General features: G+C 40.7%; 2 protein-coding genes across 4 annotated transcripts in view; one reads left to right on the forward strand and one right to left on the reverse strand.

Annotated features, from left to right (window-relative positions):
* Positions 1 to 5,458, forward strand: part of DRC1 (dynein regulatory complex subunit 1) — a 79,401-nt gene extending 73,943 nt beyond the window's left edge. For both annotated transcript variants that reach the window (XM_063440780.1, XM_063440781.1), the window contains exons 15-18: positions 567 to 703; positions 3,809 to 3,955; positions 4,083 to 4,185; positions 5,340 to 5,458. In XM_063440780.1, the coding sequence (XP_063296850.1) occupies positions 567 to 703; positions 3,809 to 3,955; positions 4,083 to 4,185; positions 5,340 to 5,402 (450 nt within the window). In that variant the 3' untranslated portion in view covers positions 5,403 to 5,458. The remainder of the gene's footprint in view (positions 1 to 566; positions 704 to 3,808; positions 3,956 to 4,082; positions 4,186 to 5,339) is intronic.
* A 9,625-nt stretch (positions 5,459 to 15,083) lies between these two features.
* Positions 15,084 to 20,325, reverse strand: part of OTOF (otoferlin) — a 338,353-nt gene continuing 333,111 nt past the window's right edge. For both annotated transcript variants that reach the window (XM_063441964.1, XM_063441962.1), the window contains exon 46: positions 15,084 to 15,391. In XM_063441964.1, the coding sequence (XP_063298034.1) occupies positions 15,211 to 15,391 (181 nt within the window). In that variant the 3' untranslated portion in view covers positions 15,084 to 15,210. The remainder of the gene's footprint in view (positions 15,392 to 20,325) is intronic.

Here is a 20,325-nt window from a genome sequence, read left to right on the forward strand (position 1 = left end):
GTTACTCGCTTCCTGTGCCTGGACTATAACACTATGATCCCCTGCTTGATATAGCCAGTCAGTTACTCACTTCCTGTGCCTAGACTATAACTCTATGATCCCCTGCTTGATATAGCCAGTCAGTTACTCACTTCCTGTGCCTAGACTATAACTCTATGATCCCCTGCTTGATATAGCCAGTCAGTTACTCGCTTCCTGTGCCTGGACGTGATGCCAGAGTGTTCACACGAATACCCGAGGCATCATGGGACAGGGAAGTTGCCACAACATGAAAGTGCAGTGGAGGTAACTAAGTGTTTATTGCTTTTTTTTACTTTCCTCCATTGCAATATTCACACTAGTAAAAACTGAAATAGCATTTTACGAAACACTCCAAAACTGAGGGTGGAGGGGAATATAAATACAGGATTATTTTTTTATGATCTGTCCATTGGCTGATGACCTCTTTAGCTAGTGCATCTTTTACCTATGGTGAAATCACATGGAGAAAACAAGGTCTCCTCAAGATTAGCTGAGCAAATCTGTAAAACGCCTCTGATTCCCATTGTGTATGTTATGTGTTTTAGGAGGAAGATAGAGATTCAAATGATAGCAGCCCTGATAGCGATGCTGGAGAAAGCCAGCCTCAAACCAGCGCCCTTATCCACCCAAATGATGTGATACGTGCTCTCCGTGCCTTTCTCTTGGAATGCCGAGTATCAAGGTTTGTTTCCGATCCTGTCAATGAGTGCACATATATACACTGCACACGTATGTACACTGCACACACTCACACACTGTCTAGGAAGTGTGGAAATGAAACTGTGTAAAACTGTACAGGGCCAGTCAGCTTTTTAAATCAAGAAGGTACAAAGGTCAAGGCAGGCGACTAGCGTTCAATGTCAGCATACTGAGTCAATGGACAGGGAGCTGGGCATACTGAGTCAATGGACAGGGAGCTGGGCATACTGAGTCAATGGACAGGGAGCTGGGCATACTGAGTCAATGGACAGGGAGCTGGGCATACTGAGTCAATGGACCGGGAGCTGGGCATACTGAGTCAATGGACCGGGAGCTGGGCATACTGAGTCAATGGACAGGGAGCTGGGCATACTGAGTCAATGGACAGGGAGCTGGGCATACTGAGTCAATGGACAGGGAGCTGGGCATACTGAGTCAATGGACAGGGAGCTGGGCATACTGAGTCAATGGACAGGGAGCTGGGCATACTGAGTCAATGGACAGGGAGCTGGGCATACTGAGTCAATGGACAGGGAGCTGGGCATACTGAGTCAATGGACAGGGAGCTGGGCATACTGAGTCAATGGACAGGGAGCTGGGCATACTGAGTCAATGGACCGGGAGCTGGGCATACTGAGTCAATGGACAGGGAGCTGGGCATACTGAGTCAATGGACAGGGAGCTGGGCATACTGAGTCAATGGACAGGGAGCTGGGCATACTGAGTCAATGGACAGGGAGCTGGGCATACTGAGTCAATGGACAGGGAGCTGGGCATACTGAGTCAATGGACAGGGAGCTGGGCATACTGAGTCAATGGACAGGGAGCTGGGCATACTGAGTCAATGGACAGGGAGCTGGGCATACTGAGTCAATGGACAGGGAGCTGGGCATACTGAGTCAATGGACCGGGAGCTGGGCATACTGAGTCAATGGACAGGGAGCTGGGCATACTGAGTCAATGGACAGGGAGCTGGGCATACTGAGTCAATGGACAGGGAGCTGGGCATACTGAGTCAATGGACAGGGAGCTGGGCATACTGAGTCAATGGACAGGGAGCTGGGCATACTGAGTCAATGGACAGGGAGCTGGGCATACTGAGTCAATGGACAGGGAGCTGGGCATACTGAGTCAATGGACCGGGAGCTGGGCATACTGAGTCAATGGACAGGGAGCTGGGCATACTGAGTCAATGGACAGGGAGCTGGGCATACTGAGTCAATGGACAGGGAGCTGGGCATACTGAGTCAATGGACAGGGAGCTGGGCATACTGAGTCAATGGACCGGGAGCTGGGCATACTGAGTCAATGGACAGGGAGCTGGGCATACTGAGTCAATGGACAGGGAGCTGGGCATACTGAGTCAATGGACAGGGAGCTGGGCATACTGAGTCAATGGACAGGGAGCTGGGCATACTGAGTCAATGGACAGGGAGCTGGGCATACTGAGTCAATGGACAGGGAGCTGGGCATACTGAGTCAATGGACAGGGAGCTGGGCATACTGAGTCAATGGACAGGGAGCTGGGCATACTGAGTCAATGGACCGGGAGCTGGGCATACTGAGTCAATGGACCGGGAGCTGGGCATACTGAGTCAATGGACAGGGAGCTGGGCATACTGAGTCAATGGACAGGGAGCTGGGCATACTGAGTCAATGGACAGGGAGCTGGGCATACTGAGTCAATGGACAGGGAGCTGGGCATACTGAGTCAATGGACCGGGAGCTGGGCATACTGAGTCAATGGACAGGGAGCTGGGCATACTGAGTCAATGGACAGGGAGCTGGGCATACTGAGTCAATGGACAGGGAGCTGGGCATACTGAGTCAATGGACAGGGAGCTGGGCATACTGAGTCAATGGACAGGGAGCTGGGCATACTGAGTCAATGGACCGGGAGCTGGGCATACTGAGTCAATGGACAGGGAGCTGGGCATACTGAGTCAATGGACAGGGAGCTGGGCATACTGAGTCAATGGACAGGGAGCTGGGCATACTGAGTCAATGGACAGGGAGCTGGGCATACTGAGTCAATGGACAGGGAGCTGGGCATACTGAGTCAATGGACAGGGAGCTGGGCATACTGAGTCAATGGACAGGGAGCTGGGCATACTGAGTCAATGGACAGGGAGCTGGGCATACTGAGTCAATGGACAGGGAGCTGGGCATACTGAGTCAATGGACAGGGAGCTGGGCATACTGAGTCAATGGACAGGGAGCTGGGTATTAAGTGTAATAACTGACTCGGAACGTGCACCTTCAGTTACTTGGCAAATTTTTCTATCTGCGATTAGAGATTTGAGGAAAGATTTTGGGTAAAACTTTCAAGCCTTTTGTATGTTTTTTTGTAATGAAATTGTTGCATGGACCTTCTTGCACCTAGCTTGAATAAATGTTCACACTGGCCTAAAATTGTGTGTGTATCATTTAAACTGCACCTGGTAACAATCACTAGGCAGGAATTTGCAAACTCTACTGAATTAGGTTAAAGGGACACTATAGTCACCTGAACAACTTTAGCTTAATGAAGCAGTTTTGGTGTATAGAACATGCCCCATGCAGCCTCACTGCTCAATCCTCTGCCATTTAGGAGTTAAATCCCTTTGTTTATGAACCCTAGTCACACCTCCCTGCATGTGACTTGCACAGCCTTCCATAAACACTTCCTGTAAAGAGAGCCCTATTTAGGCTTTCTTTATTGCAAGTTCTGTTTAATTAAGATTTTCTTATCCCCTGCTAGGTTAATAGCTTGCTAGACCCTGCAAGAGCCTCCTGTATGTGATTAAAGTTCAAGTTAGAGATTGAGATACAATTATTTAAGGTAAATTACATCTGTTTGAAAGTGAAACCAGTTTTTTTTTTCCATGCAGGCTCTGTCAATCATAGCCAGGGGAGGTGTGGCTAGGGCTGCATAAACAGAAAAAAGGTGATTTAACTCCTAAATGACAGTGAATTGAGCAGTGAAATTGCAGGGGAATGATCTATACACTAAAACTGCTTTATTTAGCTAAAGTAATTTAGGTGACTATAGTGTTCCTTTAATATCAATAACTTTCTGAACTATTTGTGTGTGATAAATGGGTTTCAGGGAGAAACTCGCACTGTCGCGACTGGCTGGGCTGGAAGAACGTGATGCAAGTGAGGATGCGGCTTACTGGTCTGCAGCTGCTCACATAATCCCTGAATCTCGGCTCAAGGTGTGGGAAGCTTTGGAGTCCGCGCTGCAAAAGTATTAGTAAGTACCACTGGTTGCCATGATTCAAACCTTGGAAGATGCAGCAGTGTCTGGGTTAAGTCATTTCGGTTTACACTCATGACTCTGACAGCCATTCTTAGATTGACATTTTCTCCTGGTTTATTAGTGACGTCTTGAGCAGCCGATCACAGCTGATAAAGGAGACATCGGGTCTCAGACAGCAGAACACTGAGCTGCGCATGCTCCTGCACCAGTACCTAAAATCCAAGGTATGAATTCATATCATTTTCTACCTTAAATGTAATACTTTAATTATCTTTCATTACAACTTAATGTCTTTTATATACCGGATGTATCTTCAACATCAACCTTGCAGCCATTCAAATACTGTTACTATTCTGGCAGACTGAGTGCAGTTCTTGGAGCAATTTGCTAATGTTAAAAATCCTGATGTCAAAATAAACAATCCAATCAAATGTTTCTCTATGAGAAGAGTTAACCTTAGTCGGCAGCACTGCACTGTGCATGAAGAGCTTCGAAAATTGTCATAAAGGTGGCGGCTCTAGTGGTTGTTTGTCTGACATCCATAAAATGCATGTTTTTGGCCAAGTTTAAGCATTGCATTTCTCAGAAACATTATATGAATTAAAGGGACTCTATAGTCACCAGAACAACTACAGCTTATTGTATTTGTTCTGTTGAGTAGAATCATTCCCTTCAGGCTTTTTGCAGTAAACACAGTTTTTTCAGAGAAAATGCAGTGTTTACATTACAGCATATTGATTACTCCACTGGCCACTCAGATGGCTACTAGAGGTTCAGTGTCTCCACCCACTGCATGGAGACACTGAACGTTCCTCATAGAGATGCATTGATTCAATGTATCTCTATGAGGAGATGCTGATTGGCCAGGGCTGTGTTTGACTTGTGCTGGCTCTGCCCCTGATCTGCCTCCTTGACAAGCTCAGCCAATCCAATGCTTTCCTATGGGAAAGCATTGTGATTGGCTCAGATCTACACTTCTAATGATGTAGGCAAAGCAGGCAGACCAGGGACAGAGCCAGCAGCAGCACACTGGAATAAATGTAAGATTTTACTATATTTAGAGGGGCTGGGGAGGGGGTGAGCTAGATGGTATTTTAACGATATAGGGTCAGCAATACATGTTTGTGTTCCTGACCCTATAGTGTTCCTTTAAGTTAAACAATTAAAGCACAGACAGTGCACCTTTCATATTATTTATGTCTTTTTGTGATCATGACCATACGCTCTAGGATTTGTTTTGCTTTTCATTAAATGTATCTTAAAATCTTTTCTTTCCACAAACTTGGTTAATTGTACAAAAGCAAATGAGTGTCTTTTCTAGGAAATGTTTGTTCTTTTCTTGCTTGCGTTGCTAATATTCTCAACCATTTTAATAAAGGTCAACACAGAACTGGAAATCCCACCCACTCAGATGCTTCGAGTCGAGTTTTCCAAGAACTAAACCCATATCTCATTACTAAGGAAGTCTTACAGACTGTCATCATGCTTACATGTGTGTCCTCCTCAATAAAATATCAAGAAGTCGTATACAGCGGATGAACCTTTTGTTCTCTGTTTGCTTTATATAATGTGTGTTGCATGATGGGAGCACGTTTAGGGTGAGCTGCACTGTGAGCTTTAGCGTTTGTCAAAATGCAAGTGTAGGACCAGTGAGAGGTTTAAATGTGGGAGAGACTCCATTTATTTAGTAACATTCAGTTTATTTAGCAAGATGCATTAATAGAATACTCCGAACACTATAACCACTGCCACTCAGGTTTGACTTTTAACCTTTATCAATGTATCAATGCCAGAGAGACGGAAGTTCCAAAGCTGGGCTTAGCTCACTGGCTGAGAATGACCAGCAGATACTCCTCCTCTGTCCTCCATCAAATCAACATCTGAAAGGCTCTCCTCTTCTGCCCTCCCTCAAAACAGCCTATGAAAGGCTGCCCTTCATGAAATCAGGCTCTAAAAGGCTCTTCTTCTCTGTCCTCCATCAAATCAACCTCTGAAAGGCTCTCATCCTCTGTCCTCCATCAAATCAGCCTCTGAAATGTCTCCCCCTTTGTCCTCCATCAATTCAGCCACTTAAAAGCAGTCCTCCATCAAATCAGACACTAAAAAGCCCTCCTTCTCTATTGTCCATCAATTCAGCAATTTAAAAGCTGTCCTCCATCAAAAGTAAAGACAAATAAGTCAATGGGACCTGATGGAATACACCCAAAGCTATTAAAAGAGCTTATTGGTGTATTAGCAAAACCATTAACAGATTTATTTAACCAATCATTGATAACAGGAGTAGTCCCAGAAGATTGGAAGTTGGCGAATGTTGTGCCCATTCACAAGAAAGGTAATAGGGAGGAGTCGGGCAACTATAGGAAACCATGTTAAAGGATAGGATTGTTGAACATCTAAAAACACATGGATTTCAAGATCAGAGACAACATGGGTTTACTTCAGGGAGATCATGCCAAACTAATCATATTGATATTTTTTATTGGGTAACTAAAATTATAGATCAGGGAGGTGCAGTAGACATTGCTTACCTAGATTTCAGTAAGGCTTTTGACACTGTTGCACATAGAAGACTTATCAATAAACTGCAATCTTTAAGCTTGGATTCCAATATTGTCTTTTTGCTGATGATACAAAGATATGTAACAGGGTTGATGTTCCAGGAGGGATAAGCCAAATGGAAAATGATTTAGGTAAACTAGAAAAATGGTCAGAGTTGTGGCAACTGACATTTAATGTGGATAAGTGCAAGATAATGCATCTTGGACGTAAAAACCCAAGGGCAGAGTACAGAATATTTGATCGAATCCTAACCTCAACATCTGAGGAAAGGGATTTAGGGGTGATTATTTCTGATGACTTAAAGGACCACTCTAGGCACCCAGACCAGTTCAGCTTAATGAGGTGGTCTGGGTGCCAGGTCCTTCTAGGGTTAACCCATTTTTTCATAAACATAGCAGTTTCAGAGAATCTGCTATGTTTATGAATGGGTTAAGCCTTCCCCCTAATCCTCTAGTGGCTGTCTCATTGACAGCCGCTAGAGGCGCTTGCGTGCTTCTCACTGTGATTTTCACAGTGAGAGCACGCCAGCGTTCATAGGAAAGCATTATGAATGCTTTCCTATGTGACCGGCTGAATGCGCGCGCAGCTCTCGCCACGCGTGCGCATTCAGCCGACGGGGAGGAGAAGAGGCGGATCGGAGGAGGAGAGCAGGAGGAGAGCTCTCCGCCCAGCGCTGGAAAAAGGTAAGATTTAACCCCTTTCCCCTTTCCAGAGACGGGCGGGAGGGGGTCCCTGAGGGTGGGGGCACCCTCAGGGCACTCTAGTGCCAGGAAAACGAGTATGTTTTCCTGGCACTAGAGTGGTCCTTTAAAGGTAGGCAGACAATATAATAGAGCAGCAGGAAATGCTAGCAGAATGCTGGGTTGTATAGGGAGAGGTATTAGCAGTAGAAAGAGGGAAGTGCTCATGCCATTGTACAGAACACTGGTGAGACCTCACTTGGAGTATTGTACGCAGTACTGGAGACCATATCTCCAGAAGGATATTGATACCTTAGAGAGAGTTCAGAGAAGGGCTACTAAACTGGTTCATGGATTGCAGGATAAAACTTACCAGGAAAGGTTAAAGGATCTTAACATGTATAGCTTGGAGGAAAGACGAGACAGGGGGGATATGATAGAAACATTTAAATACATAAAGGGAATCAACACAGCAAAGGAGGAGACTATATTTAAAAGAAGAAAAACTACCACAACAAGAGGACATAGTCTTAAATTAGAGGGGCAAAGGTTTAAAAATATCAGGAAGTATTACTTTACTGAGAGGGTAGTGGATGCATGGAATAGCCTTCCAGCTGAAGTGGTAGAGGTTAACACAGTAAAGGAGTTTAAGCATGCGTGGGATAGGCATAAGGCTATCCTAACTATAAGATAAGGCCAGGGACTAATGAAAGTATTTAGAAAATTGGACAGACTAGATGGGCCGAATGGTTCTTATCTGCCGTCACATTCTATGTTTCTATCAAATCAGCCACTTAAAGGCTCTCCTTCTCTGTCCTTAAAGAGCCCCCACCCCCATGCCACATCACATCTTAAAAGTTGATCCAACCCATTTGTGCAAATTGCTTTATTTTTATATATAATAGGTCTCCCTCCCTTACTATAATAAAAACTAGGTCACTCCAGTGCCAATATTGGGAGGCAGTGGGGTTGGACAGAGGGAGGAGGAATTGTATACGGTGAAAGTGTTCTCATGCAGTATTCTGAGACTGTAATTGTAATAGTCCACACTGTATATTGGACAGTCCAAAGTATGTCACATGTATTTCGACATTGTGTTCGACTTTCCAGCAAAGTCTGCGTTTTGGAATATTGTTTTTTTAGTTATACCATATACATTACATCATGAAAGCTTGTGAGCGTCCTATTAAACTGCAAAAAGTATTTCTAATTAATTGTTGGGCTATATCCTCTGAGCACAACAATGCCCCACATGCCTGTTTGCCGTATTTGCGTAAGCCGAATGTAAAATTTGGAGTGATTGCTCTTCCTGACGTTGCAACATTCTAGTTGGCTACCAATTCAAATAAACCCCACATGTATAATTTATAATAAAGTAACACAGGGTATTTTACACGGAGTATGTTTACACTTTTGACGTATTGTACACATATTGCGTCGTAGCTGCGTGTGCTGTGCAATCTGTGTGTGTCAATGCGGACGTGAGTGATCCATGCTGTCAGATTGATTTATTTATGGTTCACATTGAAATTTAGGGCATAATAATTCTACTTTGCAAGGTTTGCAGAACCAAAGTCTGATTTAAGGTAGTTTTAAAGCGCACCAACTCTGTAAACGTATTAAAAGAGGTTTATTGAAGGCATTTGAATACAAGTTTATAAAATGACTTCTGAATGGTGAAAACAATCACTAATCACAATCAGTGATTAACACAGTGTTCAATGGGTTAAACTTCAATCCAGCAGAGAATACTGACTAACTGCATGTTTAGCCGTGACAATAACATCCTAATGTGATTGTTTGAGAAAAAAAACACTGACGTCATTTTTTTCTTTTTTTTTCTTTTATTACATTGTTAATGGGTGAAAACATTCATGCTTTAAATACAAAACACAGATTTAGAAAAATAGTGAATTTAAACATTCTTAATTTTAGCCAGTTGTTTTAAGCTTCCCAGCCTGTCTTGTTCTGCAACGCCCAAAGTATCTAGTTAACTTCTAAATGAAGGAGGATCATTGGGGTTGCAGTCCGTCCAGCAGATCTAGAATGCAAAAACCACTGGCCTTCCCTGCCCTATTTTGTGCTTTTCGCTTGTGTTTTAAAGTAAAAAAAAAGAAAGGTTTGGAAATAAAGCTTTTATTATCAAAATCTCCCTACGGCTTTTACTTCGGATCAGACATTTTCATCCCATCACTGCTGGGTGCTGTTATTAATTGAAAAAGGACAACACTTGCCCAGCCCAGAACATGCATGATTTAATAGGGACCACAGATTTATACCAAGATATAAAGTAATCGTGAGCTGACAAAATACATCCATTTTACATTTTTAAGACGGTTTAAAACACAATGTTTGTATTATCCTGCTTCCTCCACCTTTACTTACACTATACTAGATTTCTGCGTTCGGTTCTAAACAAATTGCAATTCGGACAGATTTGATATGATCGGTTGACTGAATTCTATAAATCCGGAACGGCAGGTAAATGAATCATGAAACAAACAGAACGGACAATGGACAAACTGTTTAGTTTGTTTCATGATTCGGAGTTCTCTCCATGGCGCCAAAGAAAGATGTTTGATGGAAAAACAGATGGTCAGTGGACAGCCACTAAATGTTGATTTTATTCACAGAGCAAGTGAGAAGTGATTCAATGGAGGGAAAAATGCCTATATTTATATATTATCTATTTAATAAATAGAGATTTTTCACTGCTCCTCCTCTTCTTCCCTGTACTGGTTACTGCATCTCTGGTTAATCTGTGCATTAAATGATGCAGGCATGCGCCTAGCAGTGCACTGTAAAATATATACATTAGAACATATACATTATATTTTGCAGTATGCTGGCCAATTTTGCACCATTTTTGATTTGTCCTACTTGTTTTCCCTAAATTGTTCGCGTTGGCGATATTGGTCTGATTTGAAACGCTGTATGAACACGTTTTGGACAACCTGAAGTTTTTTGTTTTTTTTCCTGGCCGAATCTATTTGCACAGTACATTTATTTTTGGCGTCTACGCTATGCCTCCGTCCAGACTATTATCTACTTACAAACGTCCCGGAACTCTTGCTATGGGGCATCAGTGAATAGAGGAATGGAATACTTGACCCAAGGAAAGCAGTCATTAATATATACATAAAAACCAAATAGGAAGGATGGCCCAGACCAGTTTACAATCTAACCATTTGTTGTGACCCACTTCTGCTAATTTCCTCAGATCTTCGATGTTTCTCATGGGTTGTGTGCACTGTGTGTGCTCTGTTATTATATACCATGTCAGAACCAGTAGCGTCTTCGTACTGTTTTCGACCATGCTTTGTATATGTCACTGGGTTGGATGGATCACTTTCAGTTTATTTTCTTGCATTATAACAAACTAACAATTTTGTTTTTAGCGTTTTTTTTAATTTTATTTTTATAGTACTAAGTGAAATGATTTGTAGTGTGCAATCACTTTTGGTTGTGCAAGCGGTATATCGTTTTATTTCCCCTACCCATTCTGTACCATTAAAAGGGTAAAACCATTTTTAGTCTGATTAATATAAGAAATGTCCATTGTCAAATTTTCTATTTTGAAATAGGTGTTGCCAGAAGCTACTTGTATTAGATAGTAAACTTGTGCATAAAACAGTTTCAGCTCCTACAAACTAATCAAATGCCTTTTAATCGGTCTGGGATTTACCAGTTGATTCTTATTTATTGAATAAGACGTTAATCACAGACAGAATGATTTGTGGGGGCACAGATTAAAAGGCATTTGATTCGATCATAGCAATCGATTTGTTCACAATATCAGATAGCAGTGTGGTATCAATCCTATTTGAGAACTCGTCAGTCTGTGGATATTTAATTATTGCACAATCTCCTGCCATGAAGCAGTGGGGTTGGAGTCTGTGCAACTACTATAACTAAGGCTACCTAGCCTAACTACAGAGGGAAAAGGTATGTCTGGTTTATGGTGTTTCCAAAGGAACGACCCTGTTTCTGCTGAGGATTTCTTTAATTACAGCTGAACTCTTTGCATTTGTCTTAATGATGACTCGGATCCTGGCTGCTCAGGGGCAGGGTTTTATCACTGGCATGATTTCAGCAGGGGCGTGTCATTGACAATGGACAGATCAGAATATTCTGCCTGCAAGCTGACCTGCAGAGAGCACAATGGGATGGCACCGCATGCCAGCCAGCTCTCTGTGTGCACACTTCTCAATATTACTTAATGTAGCCATGTATGCGCTGGGGTATCGCTGAAAGTCATTTCATTTATGGGCTTGAAACCCAGGACAACGTGGAACCACCCCGAAAAAAGGGTTTGAGGTCCAAAACTGGAACAGTCTCTGGTAGTAGACCCTCAACAGGGTCTTTAACAACTAATGCATTTAATATCTATATCATAATGTAGGTTAATGATAATAATGGAATTAAAATAATGGAACTGAACAGATTGTGATTGCAAATCTCTGGTAAACATAATATCTATTCAATGCTGTAAAAAACTGAAAAAAAGTTTCACAACTGTCCATGTAATAAATTGTGGGGATTTCAGTGATTGCTGGGCACTTGGGTATCCTAAACACCATAAGCACTGCAGTTCACTATAAAGCGGCAGCTCATTGTAGTAGTTATGGTGTTAAAAACCTATGGTGGCCACCCTCCTTTTTTTTGTCATCCTATTACAGGGTTTTCTTTGTCAGCTTCTATAGCTAGTGATTGCATTTTTTTTCATGAAACATCAAAATTTAAAATAAATTCCTGAAATGTCTGGAACCTGCCATCAGGGTTTATTTGCAACTAGTCTAAAGATACAACTATAGAATATTTTTGTTATTATTTATACATAAATAAAATAATTTATGACTGTGTCTTAGAAATTGTTAATTCTCTTTCTAGGTTTATAGTCTTCTTTTTTTGCACTTAAACTTTTTATACATAAATCTACTTCGTTGTACAAGTGTACCACAAAGCAACCTGTCAAAGTTTAGAAGAATGTAATCATCTATGCATTGTGCTAGTAGAATTACTAGTAAATATATACATTTTATTCAAGAATCTATATTAAATTCTGGTCCCTAAATCACCTGTCAATCAAGTGCCAAGCGACCATTCCTATATACAGACAGCGTTTCTCCAAAACGCGTCGGTCATTAGGGAGAATTTCCTGCTTGGGGAACATTTCAAAATAAGGGGTGAGAACTGATGGTGGATGTTTTATCAGTGTAATGCCCAAAGACCTCTGAGCGCGGTAGCGCTGAAACATTTTAGAGGAGGTGAGCAAGATTGTAATAACAATTAAAGCAATTCAATATATAATTTTTCTGTATAATATATGATTATAAAGTCATTGCTTTATGAGTTGAAAGAAGTTAAAACGTTCCTGTTGTGACAGGTTTACAATATCTTCCCCAGCAGTATAACTTATCCCATTTTCCAATCAATAAAGAAAATATGTAGCAATTTGGGCTAACTATAAGTTTAAAGAAGACTCTGGTCTTCATCCATGCAGGAATTACTCCTAAACCTGTTAGTTTCATTACATCCCCCGTAAAGATCTACAGTTACCAACCAAGTTATTTAAATGGGATGAAAATAAGAAGGCAGAGACAAATATAATACACCTGATAAGAAAAAATATCATGCTAAACTCTAAATTGTTTGGTTCCTGATCATGCCAACCTGCCTTTTAAAATCTAAAACTGGCACAATGCAAAATGCGTTGACAGCAGCCAACAGCAAGCTTATCTACCAGGGTTAATGAATCTTTCATTAAGAATCCCAGGTAAGGTATATAACGAAAGGGCTATGAAGATCAAAATGATGAGTCCCAGCAGCAAGCCGAAGAAGTGCCATTTGTACTGTCTCCATACGAGCACGCACACAATACGCAGGGGGTTCAGGAGCCACGCCAGACTGGTATTAGGACGACTGCAATTATAGAGTCACCATTTTATTGTAAAGAAAAAAAAAGTCAAAACACAAAAAGACAAACAAAAAACAAAGGCAAATGAAATCACACACAATAAAACTTACAAATTAAGCACTTTACAAATTACACAAACTCAAATTAGTGCAAACCAGGGAGACATTCCCCTAAAACCAGAGAACAAAAAATGAAATTAAATAAACATTATTAAAATGAATGGAAGTAAACCATGTCTATTGAATTCTGTTAATTCACACGCCAACACACTGCTACAGAGATTGATAATCCTAATGGCCTTATTTTGCTTGATAATTGAGAGTCACATTATGTTTAGAGCTTTTAGTGAATACAGTTCATTTTTGTTGCAAAGCTGAAATCTATCTTATGTTTAAAGATTAATCAGTTCAGACCCCGAATCCAGCTTATTACATCCAACCCATTACAACATCTAACATTCACGGTGGCATAGCAAATGTAAAATGTGCGTAATGCCCCAAAATGAAAAAGCAAACCCTTTTATTAAAGACAGCATTAATGCGTGTGTGTAGGTAGTTTGAGCACTTGGGAACACGAGGAAGTCCAAGTTTGATTTATTAAAAAAAATATGCACTAATATTGCATTTAATACAAGTTTGATTTGCTCTGAGGACCTATTCCTTTATCGCTTTCATACTGAGTCTCCGGAATATTGGAACCATCCCCCCAGTTGTAACGTACAGTGATACACTCACAGGTGTGCACATTGTACTACATTCGAGTTTGTACCGGATAAAATACAATCATATCTTATCGGGCAGGGAAGAAGAGGGTGGGCCAAAGATGCCCATCACATGTAATGAGGTGCATGCGTTACATTTTGGGGGGAACAGTTCCTTAATGTCCCCAAAAGTGGAAATGTCCCACCAAATTAGGGAGGGTTGGGAGGCATGCTTAAAACTGGAATCCTGACTTTTTTTCTGTATGGATTGAGTATGTAGGGACTGAAACTGCAGACTATGTAGGCCAGTATTAGAGTACCGGATCATTACTGTATCTTGAATGAAAATGCCCCTGTTTAAAACTCACTATTGTAAAAAAGATAGATATAGAATTAAGATTCTCTAATGTATGCGATTCATCAACCCCTTTCCTTCAGTAACGTAAAGCAAGTTTAAATGGTGATCACTTCTCTGATTAGATCCTTTTTTAGAAATTCATTTTCTAGGAAAATATATTATTCTATCTGCATAGTTTTGTTTTCCACCCCAGTTATCCCTCTGGGAACTTACGTAACTCCTATATATATTTTGGAGAATTACTTAAAACTAATAATTGCATCAATAGATTGATACAGAATAATGCAATTCGCCCTACAATTTGTTCCATGCTCAATAATATTGTCTAGGTAGTTATTATGACATCCCAAAATGAAGAAGATGTTGTGGCCAACATTTCATATAAATATCGAGAACGTCAACAAAAAAAGATTCCCTATTGAAATGTGGAAGCACACTAGTCTTCATTTAATCATTGTAATCTAAAGATTCATGATTGAAGAGAGGTTTTTAATTTTGTGGGGATCTTGAAACATATATCACTGATTTCAAGAGTGTGGCATGTTACTCCAATGTATAAAAATGCTACAGTAGGCTAAAGATTTAAGCTTAAATCACACCTGGAACATATCATCTGTTGGGGGAGCTCACCTGAATTAAATACCTATAATTCACTCTTCGAAACAATATTTAAGAAACTGGATTCCTAAAAACAAGTTCACTGCAGCTGGTAACTATTAAAGTTAAACTATCATCTTGATAGACAGGACGAATCTACATTGTGTAACTTTTGCCCCCAGCAGACTAAGATCTTTTATATTTGATGTTCTCTCGCTATTTTGCTTCTTTAACCCCTTAAGGACCAAACTTCTGGAATAAAAGGGAATCATGACATGTCACACATGTCATGTGTCCTTAAGGGGTTAAAGAACCCCCACCCCCCAAATAATCACGCAAAACAGATGTGTTTATGGAAAGCCATCACAAAACCCCACAGTTGGAGATGGAGAAAATAAAAGTTTCGGCCACGGAAGAGTCCGTCCCACTGATCACATCTCATGCTCCAAGCAACTTCTTCACCATATAACCAGGCATGCTGTACAAGAAGAGCGCCACCATAGCCAATAGTAGCAACGCCAGGACAATCTTAATGATGAGCCACTTGTAGCGATTACAGATGAGGTACTTGATGGATTTAAGTGGGTTGAGAAACCAGATGAAGGAGGTGTCAGGCCGACTGTCCATGGCAGCATAAAAAGAGTAGGGGTAGTAGAGAAGGTGGAATGGGTAGGAAAAAAGTATTATTGAGTTAGTAGTGATATTAATCAAGGTCACATTCCTGAAATGGAAGATTAGTGGTATTAGTGATCACATGGTAATTATCTTTTTTTATTATTATTATTACGAATGAAGACATACGGCTCAGCTTTTGAAAGCTGATTTCTGGATAAATCAGTTGTGTGGCATAGTCTGGGCTAATCTCTCACACCAGGACAAATAACAGAGAATCAAAACAAGCTGGGTTTACATCTCAGGTGTACTTTAGTACCAACACTACAGGTCAACCTAACCAAGACATACATGAGAGGCACAGTCCAGCCCTACGAGTTCCCATGTATGCTGATGTGTAATCTATGAGTAATGAGTCTATTGTGCTAGTAAATTGTGAAAATATTAACAACGTAGAGAGGGAAAGGAAAGTACCATCAGAGGTAAGTACCCTCAGGCTCCCAGAATCTTCTTCACTAGGTATCCCGGTAAAGAGTAAAGGAAAAGCCCCACCATGAGAAGAACAAGGATGAGAATGAGGATTTTCAGTATCAGCCAGCGGTAAGTGTGCCAGATGAAGTAACGAATAGACTTCAGTGGGTTCAGGAACCAAATGAAGCTTGTATCTGGACGGCTGGTGTAGAGATGGTAAGCAGGAGGAAAGAAAAGGAAGGGAAATCAGAAAATCAACAAAAGAAAACTGAGAATGGATAGTGAGTGAAGGCAAGGTATGTTACAGGTTGTGACCTGGTGAACTGTCTGTAGAGAGTTGAAATATGATGTGTCCTTTAAGTAAGTTGGAGGACATTGTGGTATTAGTAATCAGATAGATCCAGTAATCCATATCACAACCTGCAACAAACTCAACCTTTTGTCAGGGCAAATTGTCCTCTGGGTTGATGGAGTGAACTTCTCTAAATCTACGCAGAAACACACAGACCTCCGGAAGTATTTGTCAGAAACATTTAAAAAAAAAAAAAGTTTTTAAAGTCTTTTTTTGTTTGTTTGTTAATTAATACCACATATCTATTATTATGACAGTCTCGATATGCTTTTATATACTAGATATCTATAAGTAGAATTCACTTGTGTTTTTGTACAGCTTTCATACTTCTGTTTCAAGATGGAAAGTTGATACCATAGGGGTGAACACAAATTACAAAGTGTTGCAATGGCTCGACTTTTGTCAAATACTCTCCATCAGATTTTGATAATATTGCGAAATGGCAGTTTGTTGACCACAGACAAAGTAACAAAGTCCTGAGGCAAGAAGAATTGGAACTAATTTGTGTATCAATGGTTGAATTAAATTGGTTTGTCCTGTATGCAGGGCTTTGGAGTTAGTACACAAAACCTTCTCCTGACTCCTCAAGGTATGGTGCCTCCGACCCCATAACTCTGTAAATAAGTAGTTGGGGTTGAAGGTTTTGTTTATTGACTCCACAGCCATAAGAGGATCCATGACGACTCCTCCTTAATACAGTATCTCAGATTGGCCTCCTGGGCTCATATAAAGCCCCTATGTTAGGAAAAACAAAACAAAAAAAACTTGCTGGGCCCCACTATTAATACCCAGTCAAGCTCTTCAGTGGAACATATACAAATCACCATAGAAGAGCGGTTACATTAATATACAAACCACGGGGCCTTGAAGTACAGATTATCAGTTTTTTGACATACAATTGACACACTAAGGACTGGTCATTCCTGTAACACACCGTGTGATATTAAAGCTATTAGTTATGTTATTTGTGCCCACAGATTTACCTGAGCACAGAGCAACATCGAATGTTTGGGAAGGTAACGAATTATTTTGCAGCATTGCACAGTCAGTGTCAATAAAGCGGAGTGAGATTAGAATGGAAGGCATTAAATGTGTTAATTCTAATAACGCCATTCCAGGGCTTACATTATTACCATTAGCAATGTTGGTATGAAAGGGCTTGGGGCGTGCAGGTAGTATAAATAATTTAATGCACCTGAGATGTAAAGCTTTTACTTTATTGATCTGATGAATTAAAACATTATTAAATACAGTTTTGAAGCCTTTCTACAACTTACTATTAACATATAGTGATCAATAGTGATGTCCCGAATGGTTCATTGGCGAATAGTTCCTGGCGAACATAGCGTGTTCGCGACGGACGGCGAACATATGCAATGTTCGGTCCGCCCCCTATTCGTCATCATTGAGTAAACTTTGACCCTGTACCTCACAGTCAGCAGACACATTCCAGCCAATCAGCAGCAGGCCCTCCCTCCCAGGCCCTCCCACCTCCTAGACAGCATACAATTTAGATTAATTCTGAAGCTGCATTCATTTTTAAAAAAAAAAATTGTGTTTGTGTTTATTATACATTATCCCCCATAGCCAGTAACCTGTGTTTATTATACATTATCCCCCCCATAGCCAGTAACCTGTGTTTATTATACATTATCCCTCCATAGCCATTAACCTGTGTTTATTATACATTATCCCTCCATAGCCATTAACCTGTGTTTATTATACATTATCCCCCATAGCCAGTAACCTGTGTTTATTATACATTATCCCCCCCATAGCCAGTAACCTGTGTTTATTATACAGTATCCTCCCATAGCCAGTAACCTGTGTTTATTATACATTATCCTCCCATAGCCAGTAACCTGTGTTTATTATACATTATCCTCCCATAGCCAGTAACCTGTGTTTATTATGCATTATCCCTCCATAGCCAGTAACCTGTGTTTATTATACATTATCCCCCCATAGCCAGTAACCTGTGTTTATTATACATTATCCCTCCATAGCCATTAACCTGTGTTTATTATACATTATCCCTCCATAGCCATTAACCTGTGTTTATTATACATTAATCCCCCATAGCCAGTAACCTGTGTTTATTATACATTATCCCCCCATAGCCAGTAACCTGTGTTTATTATACATTATCCCCCCATAGCCAGTAACCTGTGTTTATTATACATTAATCCCCCATAGCCAGTAACCTGTGTTTATTATACATTAATCCCCCATAGCCAGTAACCTGTGTTTATTATACAGTATCCTCCCATAGCCAATAACCTGTGTTTATTATACATTATCCTCCCATAGCCAGTAACCTGTGTTTATTATACATTATCCTCCCATAGCCAGTAACCTGTGTTTATTATACATTATCCCTCCATAGCCAGTAACCTGTGTTTATTATACATTATCCCCCCATAGCCAGTAACCTGTGTTTATTATACATTATCCCTCCATAGCCATTAACCTGTGTTTATTATACATTATCCCTCCATAGCCATTAACCTGTGTTTATTATACATTAATCCCCCATAGCCAGTAACCTGTGTTTATTATACATTATCCCCCCCATAGCCAGTAACCTGTGTTTATTATACATTATCCTCCCATAGCCAGTAACCTGTGTTTATTATACATTATCCTCCCATAGCCAGTAACCTGTGTTTATTATACATTATCCTCCCATAGCCAGTAACCTGTGTTTATTATACATTATCCCTCCATAGCCAGTAACCTGTGTTTATTATACATTATCCCCCCATAGCCAGTAACCTGTGTTTATTACACATTATCCCCCATAGCCAGTCACCTGTGTTTATTATACATTATCCCCCCATAACCAGTAACCTGGGTTTATTATACATTATCCCCCCATAGCCAGTAACCTGTGTTTATTATACATTATCCCCACATAGCCAGTAACCTGTGTTTATTATACATTACCCCCCCATAGCCAGTAACCTGTGTTTATTATACATTATCCCCCCATAGCCAGTAACCTGTGCTTATTATACATTATCCTACAATAGCCAGTAACCTGTGTTTATTATACATTATCCCCCCCATAGCCAGTAACCTGTGTTTATTATACATTATCCCCCCATAGCCAGTAACCTGTGTTTATTATACATTACCCCCCCCATAGCCAGTAACCTGTGTTTATTATACAGTATCCCCCCATAGCCAGTAACCTGTGCTTATTATACATTATCCTACAATAGCCAGTAACCTGTGTTTATTATACATTATCCCCCCCATAGCCAGTAACCTGTGCTTATTATACATTATCTCCCCCAAAGCCAGTAACCTGTGTTTATTATACATTATCCTCCCATAGCCAGTAACCTGTGTTTATTATACATTATCCCCCATAGTCATTTATCGTTGGACCTAGGCAGCATGATGTCTTAGGCCGGCCCAGAGAGTGAGTGAGTGAGTGAGTGAATAATATAATAAATATGTTCAGAAACATATTAGTAATATATGTAAATCTGGTTCATGCAAAGAGGGTGAAAAGGTATTAAAGAAAAACACACTTATTGCATCAAATTTACAAAGCCAAACTTTTAAAAGCTTTCCTCATTTCTTTCTCGGGATGAGGAATATATCGGTTGTAGACTGAGGATTTCCATCTGCCAATCTTTTAATAATATGCACTGGAGTGTCAGTGTTGAAGGAGACCGAAGCTGCCCCTATTCTAATGAAAGACCCGAGACATGGATACAACCCAATCTTAGGAGTAGTGTTCTGATGTAGAAGATGAATTTAGCCGTAGACAGAGGGATTCAGTGAGAGTAGTGGTGAAATGTGTGTGGCATGACTGAGTGTGGGTAAGTAAGAGTCAAGTATTTTAACTGGGCACTAGTTCTAGGTGGGATAAAGTGGTATAGCGGATGGATGAATAGTTTGTTTTGTTTTAGAGGTTTGTAGAGAAAGTATATAGTGATCATGAGTTTTAGCGATATCCAATATTTTTAAGGTGGTCACAGTGCCACCACTCATATCTGGTGTCACAATAGCTTGTATTTAAAAAACAACAACTTTTTGACTGTACTATAATAGCAGTCAGTTTCCTTCACACGTGTGCGTTTCAGGGCTTGCCAGGGCACAGTGTC

Source organism: Pelobates fuscus, chromosome 2, assembly GCF_036172605.1.
Source record: "Pelobates fuscus isolate aPelFus1 chromosome 2, aPelFus1.pri, whole genome shotgun sequence".
NCBI lineage: Eukaryota > Metazoa > Chordata > Amphibia > Anura > Pelobatidae > Pelobates > Pelobates fuscus.